At 46.0% G+C, this 15,563-nt stretch overlaps 1 protein-coding gene across 1 annotated transcript in view; it reads left to right on the top strand.

Moving 5' to 3' along the window:
- The first annotated feature begins 11,725 nt into the window (after window positions 1–11,725).
- GSR (glutathione-disulfide reductase) overlaps window positions 11,726–15,563 on the top strand; it is a 58,826-nt gene continuing 54,988 nt past the window's right edge. The window contains exon 1 of the mRNA XM_054497928.2: window positions 11,726–12,155. Coding sequence (XP_054353903.1) covers window positions 11,850–12,155 — 306 coding nt within the window. The 5' untranslated portion in view covers window positions 11,726–11,849. The remainder of the gene's footprint in view (window positions 12,156–15,563) is intronic.

Here is a 15,563-nt window from a genome sequence, read left to right as displayed (position 1 = left end):
GTCTCAAAAAAAAAAAAAAAGAAAAGAAAAGAAATTATATTTCCTGGCCGGGCGCGGTGGCTCACGCCTGTAATCCGAGCACTTTGCGAGAAAAAAGAAAATTCTTTTTCCTGACCCATCCATCTAGCCTCCCACCTCTCTCTTCAGTTTATTAGTTCATCTGACATTTATTGAGCTCCACAGTTTGGTACCCTACAACTCTTGGAGATTCAAATATTTACAAGTTACTGAATTTGTCCTCAAGAAACTCAGCTTATCTGACTTTGTGGTTCTATGGAGAAGGAAAAAAAAAAAAAACTGGGAAAGATAGCCCTGTAAGCAAATAAACACAATGCAGTGCCTGAGTGCTATGATAGAGATACACACAGGGTGTTGCAGAACCATACCCGGAAGGCTTGCAGAAGGCTTTCCAAAAGGGAGTCACGCGTATGTTGTGTTCAAAGGTTAGGAATCTGGGCAAGGATGCCCGGGAAGGGTGGGATTTCAAGTTTAGGAAACTGAGTGCAAAGGAACTACCAGTGATTCTTGCTGCAGTTTAGAGCTTGAGGCCGGGCGCGGTGGCTCACTCCTGTATTCTCAGCACTTTGGGAGGCCGAGGGAGACAGATTGCTTCAGCTCAGGAGTTCGAGACCCCTCTGGGCAACGTAGCTAAACCTGTCTAAAAAAAAAAAAATTAGCTGCGCCTGGCGGCGTAGCCTGTGGTCCCAGCTACTCAAGAGGCTGAGGTGGGAGAATCACTTGAGCCCAGGAGGTCAAGTCTGCAGTGAGCTGAGATCATGCCAGTGCACTCCAGCCTGGGCGATATAGCGAGACCCTATCTCTAAAATAAAGCTGAATGAAGGCTTTTAGAGGTAGATTGTTGCTAGGGCCGCAGAGGCTTTCCTTTGTATATAGGCTAAGAACTTTATCCTCCAAGCAAAGGTGCAAAATATTAGGGCACAATCTCAAGATCAGTAAGGGTGAGGTAATATAAATTACAGCATGACATACCATAAAATGATTATATTGACTAGTTCAGATGTTCCCGTAGTTGTCTGTATCTTGTGTTCATCATGCATAAGGAGGAAGACAGGAAAGAAAGTTCTACAGTCTGTATCTTGTGTTCATCATGCGTAAGGAGGAAGACAGCAAAGGAAGTTCTACAGTTCTTAACCACCTGCCTCCTTTATTTTTTTCTTCCTCCCTGGTCTTCCATATTACCTAATTTAATCTGTTGATGGCGCCATTGAATCTCTCTCTGGACTACAAAAGGCAGTTCCTAACCGTTCCAAATTTACCTTGTCTTAACATATGGGAAGCCAGCATTTCCCAAACTTTGTTGTTTGTGAACTCTCTTCACTGCAACTGCAGGCTCTCCCCACCAAAGACCACCAGAATAACCTGTCACTAAGTAAATTTGAGTTTCTTACTGCATTAGAAAAGAACATTGTGGCCGGGCGCGGTGGCTCACGCCTGTAATCCCAGAACTTTGAGAAGCCAAGGCGGGTGGATCACCTGAGGTCGAGTTTGTGACCATCCTGGCCAACATGGTGAAACCCCATCTCTATGAAAACTACAAAAATTAGCCTGGCATGGTGGCTCACACCTGTAGTAACAGCTCCTCGGGAGGCTGAGGTACTAGAATCGCTTGAACCCAGGAGGTAGAGGTTGCAGTGAGATCATGCCACTGTACTCCAGCCTGGGCAATAGAGTGAGACTCAGTTTCAAAAAAAAAAAAAGAACACTGCTTTGACATAGTCTTAGTCGTGTCTCAGAGGGGACGTCAAGGGTGATTTTTATTTGTTTATGAGACAGGGTCTCACTCTGTCACACAGGCTGGAGTTCAGTGGCACAATCACAGCCCACTGTAGCCTTGACCTCTCAGGGTCAAGCAGTCCTCCTGCCTCAGCCTCCAGAGTAGCTGGGACTGCAGGCACATGTCACCATGCCTGGCTAATTTTTTTATTTTTTCTATAGACAGGGTTTCACCATGTTGCTCAGGCTGGTCTTGAACTCCTGGGCTCGAGCAATCTGCCAGCCTCGGCCTTCCAGAGGGTGATTTTTATAGGGTTCTGTAGTCTAGTTAGAGTGGTTTAAGGTGGTCTTTTCAATATGGGGATTTCACTGGGATTGGACATAGTTCATGGTAGAACAGTTTGAGATGGTACACCCAACAAGGTGAAGAAATTGAAGTTAGATTTTGCCTCTTTTTTGACAAGGAAGGTGATTTGCCCAATTCAGTGATCAGCTCAACTTCTCAGTGCCTGAGAAGGAAGCTTTGCAGCCAGATGAGCAACTTAGAGACCAGATAAATGGGAAGTTCCTAAAGCTCAGAATGAAGGTATGGATTGATCTATAGCCTATCTTTGTGAGTAAGAATTTCCCGGAACAAACAGTAAAATCAGGTTGATTTAGAGTTCTTAGTTCTTAGTGGTGATTGTTAAGCTGTAAGTTACCGGTGTCTCCATTGTCACCAAAAAATCTTGTGTGTGTGGGTGTTTTTTTTTTTTTTTTTTTTTGAGACAGGGTCTTACTCTGTCACCCAGGCTGGAGTGCAGTGGCACAAGCATAGCTCACTGCAACCTGGAACCCCTGGGCTCAAGCAATCATCCCACCTCATCCTCCTGAGTAGCTGGGACTGCAAACACATGCCACCATGACTGGCTAATTTTTATTTTTTCTTTTCTTTTTTTTTTTTTCCAGGAGATGGGGTCTTACTATATTGTCCAGGCTGATCTTGAACTCCTGGTCTCAAGTGATTCTCTAGCGTTGGCCTCCCAAAGTGTTGGGATTACAGGCATGAGCCACGGCACCTCACCATATGTGTTTTTTTCCTTGTAGGAATTTAGAAAATTGCCATGCCAGCTGTGCCCTAAACCCTCAACAAGTAGCTGACTTTTTGTTTCCTTAACCTTAGTGTCCATCTTAGTTGATAAAGGGGTAAATAGTTGTCTATTTTAGTCTCTCAGATCACAATTTTTAATTTTTTTTTAGAGAGATGAAGGTCTTACCGTGTTCCCCAGGCTGGCCTTAAACTCCTGGGCTCAAGCAATCCTCCCACCTTAGCCTCCAGAGTAGCTGGGAGTACAAGTGTGCATCACCACGCCCAACTATTATATAATTTTTGCATTTAAAAAATCAATTATTGGCCAGGTGCAGTGGCTCACTCCTGTAATCCCAGCACTTTGGAAGGCCGACGCAGCCGGATCACGAGGTCAGGAGATTGAGACCATCCTGGCTAACACAGTGAAACCCTGTCTCTACTAAAAACACAAAAAATTAGCCGGGCGTGGTGGCGGGCGCCTGTAGTCCCAGCTACTTGGGAGGCTGAGGCAGGAGAATGGCGTGAACCCGGGAGGCGGAGCTTGCAGTGAGCCGAGATTGCACCACGGCACTCCAGCCTGGGCAACAGAGCGAGACACCGTCTCAAAAAAAAAAAAAAAAATCAATTATTTTTTTCAGTATTTTGTTATAAAAATTTTCAGACCAACAGTTGAAACTATTTTTACTCACATTTTATTCTCCTTATTTGATAACATACCTATCAATCCCTCCATCCTTTCATCAATCTTAGTTTTTGATGCCTTTCAAAGTTGCAAACATTAGCAGACTTTCTCTGAAATACTTCAACATGTATATCATTAACTATGTCACAAGTATATATGTAGAAGAGGCTAAAGATCACCTCTCCCCATCTTAGGTCTTAGCTGGGACTCATATAATAAAAGACAGATTAACAAGAAGAAAACAAGTTTATTAATGCATATTGTGTGCATTAGACAGGAGAAATCTCAGTGAAAAGTAACTGAAAGCAATGGCTTAGAATTCTGTCTTATCAGAGTTTAACAAAGAACAGTGAATTTTGGGGGAAATGACAGGGCAAAGGAAGGTGGTTTTAGGCTTCAGAAGGTGGGAGGCTGTGGGAAGGTAACTACTGTATATGCAAGGAAACTAATGGGATAAGTTTTGTTTGTAGATTCCTCTGGTGCCACTTTGGGCTGGTAACAGTCTTGAGCTGCCTCCAGGAAAGGAGAATGTATGTCCTGTCTTTAGGCAGAAAAGTGAGAGGATAGGGAGAGCTTTTTCTCTGTTGACTGCTTTTTTTTTTTTTTTTTGAGACGGAGTCTCGCTCTGTGGCCAGACTGGAGTGCAGTGGCACGATCTCGGCTCACTGCAGCCTCTGCCTCTCGGGTGCAAGCAATTCTCCTGCCTCAGCCTCCCAAGTAGCTGGGACTACAGGCACATGCCACCACGCCCAGCTAATTTTTGTTTTTAATAGAGGGTTTCACCATGTTGGCCAGGATGGTCTCAATCTCTTGACCTCATGATCCGCCTACCTCAGCCTCCCAAAGTGCTGGGATTACAGGTGTGAGCCACCGCACCTGGCCTGTTTTCTGCTCCTTAATTGCCTTTGGCCAAAAAAATAATTTTTATCTCAAACAGGCATATTTTGGGGTGGCACCTTCTGGTTTCCTTCACATACTTCATATGCTACACATACTTCATCGTGCATATCATTAAACACAATGAAATGGACACGTCATGAGCATACCATTCCTTGAGTTCCAATGTATGCATACCCAGTGCAACCCAAATCCCAAGCAAGATACAAAGCATTGACTGACCGTGGTGGCTCATGCCTGTAATCCCAGCACTTTGGGAGGCTGAGGTGCCCAGGAGTTTGAGACCAGCCTGGACAACATGGTGAGACCCCATCTCTACAAAAACACACATTTTTTAATTAGCTGGGTGTGGTGGCATGCACCTGTGGTCACAGCTACTCCAGAGGCTGAGGCAGGAGGATCACTTGAGCCCAGGAGGTGGAGGCTGCAAGTAAGCTGTGTTTGTGACACTGCACTCCAGCCTGGGTGACAGAGAGAGACCATGTCTCAAAACAAAAAAACAAAAAGCATTGCACAGAGAGCAAGCATTGCTCTGATTTTTTTCCACCATAGGTTAATTTTGCCTCTTCTAGGACTTCTGTAAATTATACAAAATGTACTCTTTGGATAAGGTTTTGTTCACACTGTATGCTTTTTTAAACATTTTATGAGATAATTATAAATTCGCATGTTGTTATAAGAGGTCATGGAAATTGCATAAATCCTTTACCATTTCCCCCGATGTTAAAATTGTGCATAAGGACAGTATATCATAAACAGGAAATATATATTGACACAATCCAGTGACTTCATTCAGATTTTACCAGTTACAGATACCAGTTACAGATACTGTGTGTGTGATTTAGTTTTTTATTTTCTTTTATTTTACTTTTTGAGACAGAGTCTTGCTCTATCACCCAGGCTGGAGTGCAGTGGCGCTATCTCGTCTTACTGCAAACTCCACCTCCCAGGTTCATGCCATTCTCCTTCCTCAGCCTCCTGAGTAGCTGGGACTATAGGCGCCCGCCACCACGCCGGCTAATTTTTTGTATTTTTAGTAGAGACGGGGTTTCACCATGTTAGCCAGGATGGTCTTGATCTCCTGACATCGTGATCCGCCCGCCTTGGCCTCCCAAAGTGCTGGGATTACAGGCGTGAGCCACCGTGCCTGGCCATGTGTGATTTAGTTCTATGTAATATTATCACCTGTGTCAATTCCTCTGAGCACTACAGTCAAGATATAGAGTAGTTCCATCACAGGAATTCCTCATGCTGCCCTTCTACAGCCAAACCACCTCACTTTCTACCCTCACCACCATCAACCCCCATGAAACCACTCATCTGGTCTCCATCTCATTTTTTCCCCCTCCATCTTCATTGAGGTATAATTGACAGTTAAAATCCATCTCTTTAATTTTGTCACTTCAAGAATATTATATACATGAATCATACAGCAGCAACAACAACAAGCCTTTTTTGAGATGGAGTTTCACTCTTGTTGCCCAGGCTGGAGTGCAATGGCACAATCTCAGCTCACTGTAACCCCTGCCTCCCAGGTTCAAGCAATTCTCCTGCCTCAACCTCCCATGTAGCTGGGATTACAGGCACCTGCCACCATGCCCGGCTAATTTTTTGTATTTTTAGTAGATATGGGGTTTCACCATGTTGGTCAGGCTGGTTTCAAACTCCTGACCTCAGGTGATCCACCCACCTGAGCCTCCCAAAGTGCTGGGAGTACAGGTGTGAGCCACCGTGCCTGGCTTCTTTTTTTTTTTTTTGAGATGGAGTCTAGCTCTGTCACCCAGGCTGGAGTGCAGTGGCACAATCTCGGCTCACTGCAAGCTCCGCCTCCCAGGTTCACGCCATTCTCCTGCCTCAGCCTCCTGAGTAGCTGGGACTACAGGCGCCTGCCACCATGCCGGCTAATTTTTTTTGTATTTTTAGTAGAGACGGGTTTCACCGTGTTAGCCAGGATGGTCTCGAGCTCCTGACCTTGTGATCCACCCGCCTCGGCCTCCGAAGTGCTGGAATTACAGGCGCGAGCCACTGCACACGGTCTTTTTTTTTTCTTTTTTTTTTTTAAAAAAAGACAGAGTCTTGATTGCTCTGTTGCCCAGGCTGGTCTCAAACTCCTGGGCTCAAGCAATCCTGCCTCAGCCTCCTGAGTAGCTGGCACTACAGGAATGTGTCATTGCACCCAGCTGTTACTGACTTTTTGATGAGAAGTTTTTAATTTTGATGACAATTTATCTAAGTTTTCTTTTATGATTATTGCTTTCTGTGTCCTAAGAAACCTTTGCTTTTCTTGAAGTCGAGAGATTCTCCTATTTTTTTTTTTTTTTAAATAGACCCAGGGTTTCACCATATTGCTCAGGCTGGCCTTCAACTCCTGAGCTTAAGCAATCTGCCCACCTTGGCGTCCCAAAGTGCTGAGATTACAGGTATGAGCCACCGTGCCCGGCCTCCTATATTTTCTTCTAAAAGCTTTGTATTTTAGCTTTTACATTTAGGCTTATGAAATTGCTCTTTTAGTAGTCTCTTTTTCCCCCCTAAAAAATAAGTTGGCTACGTGTGTGTGTTGGTTGTTGTTAACAGGGTCCAATAGTGTTGTCCAGGCTGCAGTGCAGTTGTATAATCACAGCTCACTGCAGCCTCCACCTCCCAAGCCCACATGATCCTCCCACCTCAGCCGCCTGAGTAGCTGGGACCACAGGTGTGCACTACCATACCTAATTTTTTTGTTCGTTTGAGACAGGGTCTCGCTCTGTTGCTTAGGCTGGAGTGCAGTGGTGAGATCACGGCTCGCTGCAGCCTTGACCTTCTGGGCTCAGACTAGGCACCAAAATCACATAGACTTGATTCAGCCAATGAACAATAAATATGATGCACCTACCACACCCCAGGTGTTGTTACAGATGCTGGAGATATAGCCACAAATGAGACAAGATTCTTGCACACCATGGAGTCTGTACACTAGTGTGTGATGACTAGTTTTGTATGTCAGCTGGGAGGGTGTTTTTGGATGAAATTAACATTTAAATCACTGAACTCTGAGTAAGCAGATTGCCCTCCATTATGTGTGTGGGCCTCATCCAGTCAGCTAAAGGCCTGAATAGAAAGAAAAGACCAGCTTCCCCGAGTAAGAGTGATTTCCCAACAGACTGCCTTTGGACTGGAACTGCACCATCATGCCAAAAAGCAGAAGGTAACACAAGCAGGAGAAAAAAAATCAATCAACAGAAACAGACCCAGAAATGACAGGGTTGATGGAATCCACAGATACAACTTTAAATATGTCAACAAGGAAAAATGGTTATGTTATACTGGTGAAATTATGATTTTTTTATTTTTCTAAATATATGAAAATTAAACAAACAAAAAGAACATTAATCCCTTATATGAATATTTATTTTTTGATGATGAACATTTATTCCCAAGAACAGATAAATGAAGGAAATGATAAACACCACATTTAAGACATTGATTACCTCTTGGGGGAAGGAGACAGGGAGAAGGATGCAACTGGGATAGCTATGTAGAACTAGACAGTGTGGTAGTACTGCATTTCTTAAGCTAAGAGGTGTGGATGTGCCAGTGTGTTATTCTTTATACAGGTACTTTGTTTATCTTAAATATTGCAAAATACAATTTAAAAATAAACAAGAGGGCTGGGTGCAGTGGCTCATGCTTGTAATCCCAACACTTTGAGAGGCCAAGGCGAGTGGATCATCTGAGGTCAGGAGTTTGAGACTAGCCTGGCCAACATGGTAAAACCCTGTCTCTACTAAAAATACAAAAAGTATCTGGGCGTGGTGGCGGGTGCCTGATATCCCAGCTACTCAGGAGGCTGAGGCAGGAGAATCGCTTGAACCCAGGAGGCGAGGTTGAAGTGAGCCGAGACTGTGCCATTGCACTCCGGCCTGGGAGACAAGAGCGAAACTCCGTCTCAAAAAAATAAAAAGTAAAAACAAAAAAAACAGTTACAGAAACAATACCACATATTTATATTGAGAATAGGAGTAGTAGTGTTATTTCCAAAACGTTTCATGGTCTCCCCCATGATCTTTCAAGATGTGTTACTGAAACGAGATCCAAAGCGTGGAAGAGATCTTCAGTGCACGTGTGATTTCCCTTTAGATGTTAGCTTCTGAGGATGTATCCAGTTTTCTCAACAAGGCAGACTTGCTATGTCCCTCTGAAAATTTCTTTCCCTTTACTGTATAACTTGCTTTTTGTTAATTCCACGTTTAGTTATAGTTATTATTCTCTGCCTCTTCAGTGTTTATCTTTCATCTCAATATTAAACACTGATATTGGGTAACCGAGTAATGTTCAATTATTCCTTTCCTCATGTTATTTTTATCCTTCTAAGTGACTGCAATTATCTTCATACATGGAACATGAGAAATTTTATTGAGCAACCTGTATTTGCAAAGTTATTTCTGTACCACTATTTCCTGCAAAAATTTCTCAAATTGTTTATAGAAGTACCATCACCACCTTTCGGGTGACACAATATCTCTTGACTTACAACCTCAACACAGAGTTGTAATATGAATTAGTCACTATTAGTGGGAAAGGACTTTTTTGTTTATTTGTTTTGAAATGGAGTCTCACTCTGTCCCCCAGGCTGGGGTGCAGTGGCGTGATCTCAGCTCACTGCACCCTCTGCCTCCCAGGATCAATTGATTCTCCTGCCTCAGCCTCCGGAGTAGCTGGGATTACAGGCACATGCCACCATGCCTGGCTAATTTTTGTATTTTTAGTAGAGACAGGGTTTTACCATGTTGGCCAGGCTGGTTTTGAACTCCTGACTTTAAGTGATCCACCCACCTTGGCCTCCCAAAGTGCTGGGATTATAGGCGTCAGCCACCAAGCTCGGCATTGTTTTTTTGAGACAGAGTCTCACTCTGTTGCCCAGGCTGGAGTGCAGTGGTGCCATCTCAGCTCACTGCAACCATGGCCTCCGGGGTTCAAGACTCATGTCTCAGCCTCCTGAGTGGGTGTGACTACAGGTACACACCACCACTCTGGCTAATTTTTGTATTTTTAGTAGAGACCGAGTTTTCCTGTGTTGCCCAAGCTGGTCTTTTATTTTCACCATAAGGCATACTCAGTGATGGTTTCTTTCTAATAATGGTTAATAGGCTTCTGAGTTAGGTCTTCGGGATTTGAATTCCTGCTCTGCTATTCACCAGGTGTTTAATTTTTAAATTTTTTTATCATTACAGAATTTTTATTTGACTATCCTAGAAAAACATCAAGTCACCAGCTGTTTAATCTTGTGCAAGTTATTTAACCTCTTTGAACCTCAGTGTCCACATCTATAAAATGGAGACAATTAACAGTACAGTATTTATTTCTTGGGTTGAGGGAAGATAAAATTATAAAGGTCTTAGCACAGTGCTTAGCTCAATACATATTAATTATGGGCTTATTATTTTGAGAAATATTTCATAACGTCTTCATAGAAATCACCTACGTTTGTCCAGTGGGGTTTTTTTTTGAGACAGGGTCTCACTCTGCTGCCCAGGCTGGAATACAGTGGTGCGATCACATTTCACCACAGCCTCAACCCCCCGGGCTCAAGTGATCTGCTACCTCAGCCTCCTGAGTAGCTGGGGCTACAAGTGTGCACCACCACACCTGACTAATTTTTAAATTTTTTGTAGAGACCAGGTCTTACTATGTTGCCTACGCTGGTCTCGAACTCCTGGAATACAGTGATCCTCCTCCTGTGGCTTCCCTTCCCAGAGTTCTGGGATTACAGGCATGAGCCACTGTGCCTGGCATCCTCTAGTGTTTGAAAGAAATTTTTTTTGTAAGAGATAGTGTCTCATTCTGTCACCCAAGCTGGAGTGTAGTGGTGCAATCATAGCTCACTGTAACTTTGAATTCCTGGGCTCAAGTGATCATTTCACCTCACCCTCCAGAGTAGCCCGGACTACAGGTGTATGCCACCACACCCAGCTAATTTTTAATTTTTTTGTGGATATGAGGAACTCCCCTATGTTGCCCAGGTTGGTCTCGAACTCGTGGGCTTAAGGGGTCTTCCCGCCTCAGCCTCCCAAAGTGCTGGGATTACAGGTGTGAGCTACTGCACCCAGCCCAAAATGGTGATTTTTCTGTGTTCCATCTCCATTTATTACATGTCAGTCTGTAGGAAGGAAGAACTTTTCCTTCTTCCCTTAAATTTTGTAATCAGAAAAAAATTTTTGTAAAAGAATTGGATCCTATTCTAATTGAGGTGTGGTGTGTTTCCATTCTCCCTCATTGTGCTGGGCCTCGCTGCCCTGTGACCTGGACCTTCCTTCCTTTGCCTTCCGGGCTCAACCGTGTGCTCGGATGACCTGTACACTGTCCTTGGGGGCACAGGATCGTGGTCTACCACAAGACAAATTCGAAGCTGCACTTACTACTTTGTTGTGCAGTTGGTAGTTGTAGATATTCCCAAAGGAGACACCAGTCTCTACAGCTTGGGAGATCAATGTTTTTGTGTCTCCATCTCTATCCTTTTCTCTGTGCTTCATCTGTGGATCACAAAAACCGCTACTCCGAATTAACCCACTATTCCAATGTTTCTCAAATTTAAGAGTCACCTGAAGGCAAGAGACAGTGTTGGTCAAAATGTAGTTCCTAGCTGGGCACATGCACACCTGTAATCCCAGCTACTCGGGAGGCTGAGGCCAGAGATCTCTTGAGCCTAGGAAAGGAGTTTGAGACCCCTGACTTTAAAAGAAAAATAAGGCCGGGCACGGTGGCTGGCACCTGTAATCCTAGCATTTTGGGAGGCTGAGGTGAGAGAATCGCTTGAGGCCAAGAGTTCCCTACTAGTCCTGGTAACATAGTGAGACCCTATTTCTACAAAACAAACAAACAAACAAATAAATAAATAAATTAGCCGGGCGCTGTGGCGGGCACCTGTAGTCCCAGCTACTGGGAAGGCTGAGGGAGGATCGCTACTTGAGCACAGTAGGTAGAGGCTGCAGTGAGCAGAGATCGCATCACTGCACCCCCGCCTGGGGGAGAGAGAGACCCAGTCTCACAGAAAAAGCAAGAACAAACAAAAGTGGTCTCTGGAACAAACCTGGACAAACAACCCCCCGAATAGAGGCAAATTTCTCTTCCTGGAGAAGCCGGTGCCACTGGCAACTCCCCAGGGGGCCAGCTCGGGAAAAGCCAGCTGAAACGAGAGGACGTTCACCGTTCCTCGCCTCGCTCCACCGGACTTCAGAAGGCTACAAGCGGCAGGCGCCGCTCCGGATCCAGGTGCCGGGGTGAGAACGGAGGCGGAGAAACCCCTCAGGCTCCGCCACCGGGGCGGGGAACAGGGAGGCGGCCCCGCCTCTGGGCATCCTCCTGGGTCTTGCCTAGCGGCGGGCGCATGCTTAGTCACCGTGAGGCTGCGCTTGCCCGGGGCCCGCGCCCCCCTACCCCGGGGACCGCCCCCGGGCCGCCCGCCCCCCTCGGCGCGCCACTTCCGCGTGCATGGCCCTGCTGCCCCGAGCCCTGAGCGCCGGCGCGGGACCCAGCTGGCGGCGGGCGGCGCGCGCCTTCCGAGGCTTCCCGCTCCTTCTGCCTGAGCCCGCGGCCCTCACGCGCGCCCTCTCCAGTGCCATGGCCTGCAGGCAGGAGCCACAGCCGCAGGGCCCGCTGCCCGCCGCTGGCGCCGTGGCCTCCTATGACTACCTGGTGATCGGGGGCGGCTCGGGCGGGCTGGCCAGCGCGCGCAGGGCGGCCGAGCTAGGCGCCAGGGCAGCCGTGGTGGAGAGCCACAAGCTGGGTGGCACTTGCGTGAGTACCGCCGGTTTGTTCGGGCGGGGGCGCGCCGCTTTGTCTCGGTCTTTCGGGGGGCAACCTGTGCTAGTTCCTATGACGATCCCGTCCCCCGGCGCTGCGCTTTTCTCTTTTCCACCCCCGCAACTCCCCATTCCGAAGCCAGGATCCCAGCAGGTGGAGAAGAGAGAGGCGTCCAGGGGCTTCTCTGCGGCACGCAAAGCCGAGCCAGCGTCTGCTTCCGCACGGATGCGGTATTGACCAGGGCCGGGGCGGGTTAGATTAACCTTCCTCCATCCTCATTTGTCCAAGTGGGAGAGGATTGGATTCTATTCTTGACCGCATGAAACACAAAACTGCATCTGGGAACATTGCTGGTGGCCTGTGTGTAGGGACGAGGGTGACGGTGCCGTTGGTGGCGGAGGGTACCCTTGAAGAACGTAGATCCTGGTTCTCCCGTTTCAAGGGCAGAATGATTTATAGCGGTTGTTGTCAACCTTGGCTGCACATTGGAATCACCTGAGGGTGCCTGGATTCCCGACTTAACTGGTCTGAGGTGCACCTGGGCTTTGGGATGTTTCCCGACTTAATTGGTCTGAAGTGCAGCCTGGGCTTTGGGATTTTCAGGTGATCTGAATTTCAGCCAAGGCGACCTTGTTTAGGTGAGTTCTCAGAGCTTTTGTTTTGTCTTGGTTTTATGTGGATTGCAAAACTAAAAACAGGGATGTAAATCCTGAGATTTACAAAATTCATAATTTTTGAAAATAAGGGTTTTTGTTTGTGTTTGTTTTTTGAGACAGGGTCTTGCCCTGTCACCTAGGCTAGAGTGCAGTGGCCATCATAGCTCACTGCAGCCTCGAACTCCCGGGCTCAAGAGATCCTCTCACCTCGACCTCCTGAGTAGCTGGAACTACAGGGGGCGAACCACCACGCCTAGTTAATTATTATTATTTTTTGTAGAGATGGGGGTCTCGCTATGTTGCTGTTGGACTCAACCCATCTTCCCGCCTCAGCCTCCCAAAGTGCTGGGATTATAAGCCTGAGCCACTGCACTCATCCTAAAAATAAATGTTGTTTACAAGTTATTGGTGTGCCTGCCCTTTTCTATCACAAGATTTGGGTGTTGACGATTAAAATGCTGTATCCAAGAGGAACCTGGGATTCGGGATAGGTTCTCTAAATTCCTTTGGAGATGAATATTTAAATTATGTCAAATTGGGAGCTCCTTAAGGACAGGGATGGGCTTCTGTGTTTGTGTGTCTCTTATCACCTTAAAATCCCTTGCTCAATAAGCACTTGTGCAATGAATGAAACTAAAAATGGACAGTTATGAAAAGGCTGACTTCATTGTTCAGTGCCCTTTTTAAAAAATGAACTTGGAGATGAAGAGAAAGGAAAAATCCCTGTCAATTATCAACTTGCACTTTGACACCATAGTCCAGACAGAAGGTTAGAAGTCTGTCTCTCCAGAAGGCAGATTGTGGGGTGCCACTAAGTGCCCCCCTCCCACACCTCGTGAGAGTACTTGATCACTTCTCACTTCTGTTCTGCTCTCCACATTTTCTCTGTCTTCCTCTTTCTCTACTTATGTTATAATATGCTTCAGAGGTTCACCCACTTTACCTTCCTGTTACGAATTTTTTTTTTTTTTTTTTTTTTTTTTTGAGAGGGAGTCTCACTCTGTCACCCAGGCTGGAGTACAGTGGTGAAATCTGGTCTCACTGCAACCTCCGCCTCCCGGGTTCAAGCAATTCTCCCATCTCAGCTTCTCAAGTAGCTGGGAGTGCAGGTGCATGGCACCATGCCTGGCTAGTTTTTGTACTTTTAATAGAGATGGGGTTTTGCCATGTTGGCCAGGCTGGTCTCAAACTCCTGACCTCAGGTAATCCACCCACCTTGGCCTCCCAAAGTGCTTGGATTACAAGCATGAGCCACCACACCCAGCTAATTTTTTGTTTTTAAAATTTATTTATCTATTTTTTTTTTTCAAGATGAAGTCTTGTTCTGTCACCCAGGCTAGAGTGCAGTGGTGCAATCTCGGCTCACTGCAACCTCCGCCTCCTGGGTTCAAGCAATTCACCTGCCTCAGCCTCCCAAATAGCTGAGATTACAGGTGCCACTACACCCAGCTAATTTTTGTATTTTTAGTAGAGCCAGGCTGGTCTTGAACTCCTGACCTCGTGATCCGCTCACCTCGGCCTCCCAAAGTGCTGGGATTACAGGCGTGAGCCACCACGTGAGCCTGGCCTATTTTTATTTGTTTTTATTTTTTTTAGAAACAGGGTTTTGCCATGTTTCCCAAACTGGTCTCATGCCTGTGCTTAAGCAGTCGGCCTGCCTTGGCCTCCCAAAATGCTGGGATTACAGGCATCAGCCACCACTCCTGTCCCATTTTTTGTATTTTAAGTGCTGGGATTGGGGGTGGGTAGGGAGAAAACGATAGATATAAACATTTGTGAGACACGTCCCTTCCCTTAAGGAATTTTGTGGTTGTGAAAGAAAAAAATATTGGAACCCCAAAGTATGCCAGAAGGAAAGTTCAGCTTGGAAACTGAATCACACAAAAACTGCTTTTCCTTTTGTTCCCAAACAGCTGTAATTTCACAATCCCATGTCATAGACTTATTTCCTCTACTCCTGCTTTTCACTTTTACTTTATCTTATGTAAAATGTAGATTTACTGAGGCTCATAAGAACCTCACAAGAATGTAACCATCTAGGCTGGGCGTGATGGCTCATGCCAGCACTTTGGGAGGCCGAGGCAGGCAGATCACCTGAGATCAGGAGTTCGAGACCAGCCTGGCCAACACGGTGAAACTCCATCTCTACTAAAAATACAAAAATTAGCCAGGCATGGTGGTGGGCACCTGTAATCCCGGCTACTTGGAAGGCTGAGGCAGAAGAATCGCTTGAACCCGGGAGGCGGAGGTTGCAGTGAGCTGAGATCGTGCCACTGCACCCCAGCCTGGGCAATAGAGTGAGACTTTGTCTCAAAAAAAAAAAAAAGAGAAGAATGTAATCATTTGCCTCACTGACTATCCTCCCTCCCTTTTATTTTTCCTCCTTGTTCATTCCCCTTTAAATACTAACATTCCCAAAACATCCTTTGGAAAAAGCATAGGTCACAGATACTCCTGCGATCTGTATTTTTTCCTAGGTGCCTCTTGAACCTTGGCTAAATAAACCTCTATAGTTTGAGACCTGTCTCAATCACATTTTGGTTTGCAGTGGGGAAGACAAAATACAGTCAACCCCAAAGGGGAGTGGTTTGTGTTCATTGCTGCAAGTAATAAGAAATTACGGTAGTCCAGAGAACAGTTGAAATGATCACTTATATGTGGGCACCATGGGAAGATTTCATGAAGGAGATGGTATCTTTTGGGACCTCTAAAGATGGGGCCGGGCATAGTGGCTCATGCCTGTAAT

The sequence above is a fragment of the Pongo pygmaeus genome, chromosome 7 (assembly GCF_028885625.2).
Source record: "Pongo pygmaeus isolate AG05252 chromosome 7, NHGRI_mPonPyg2-v2.0_pri, whole genome shotgun sequence".
Lineage (NCBI taxonomy): Eukaryota > Metazoa > Chordata > Mammalia > Primates > Hominidae > Pongo > Pongo pygmaeus.
Note: the sequence above shows the minus strand (reverse complement) of the source record. Positions and strands in the feature narration are given on the sequence as shown.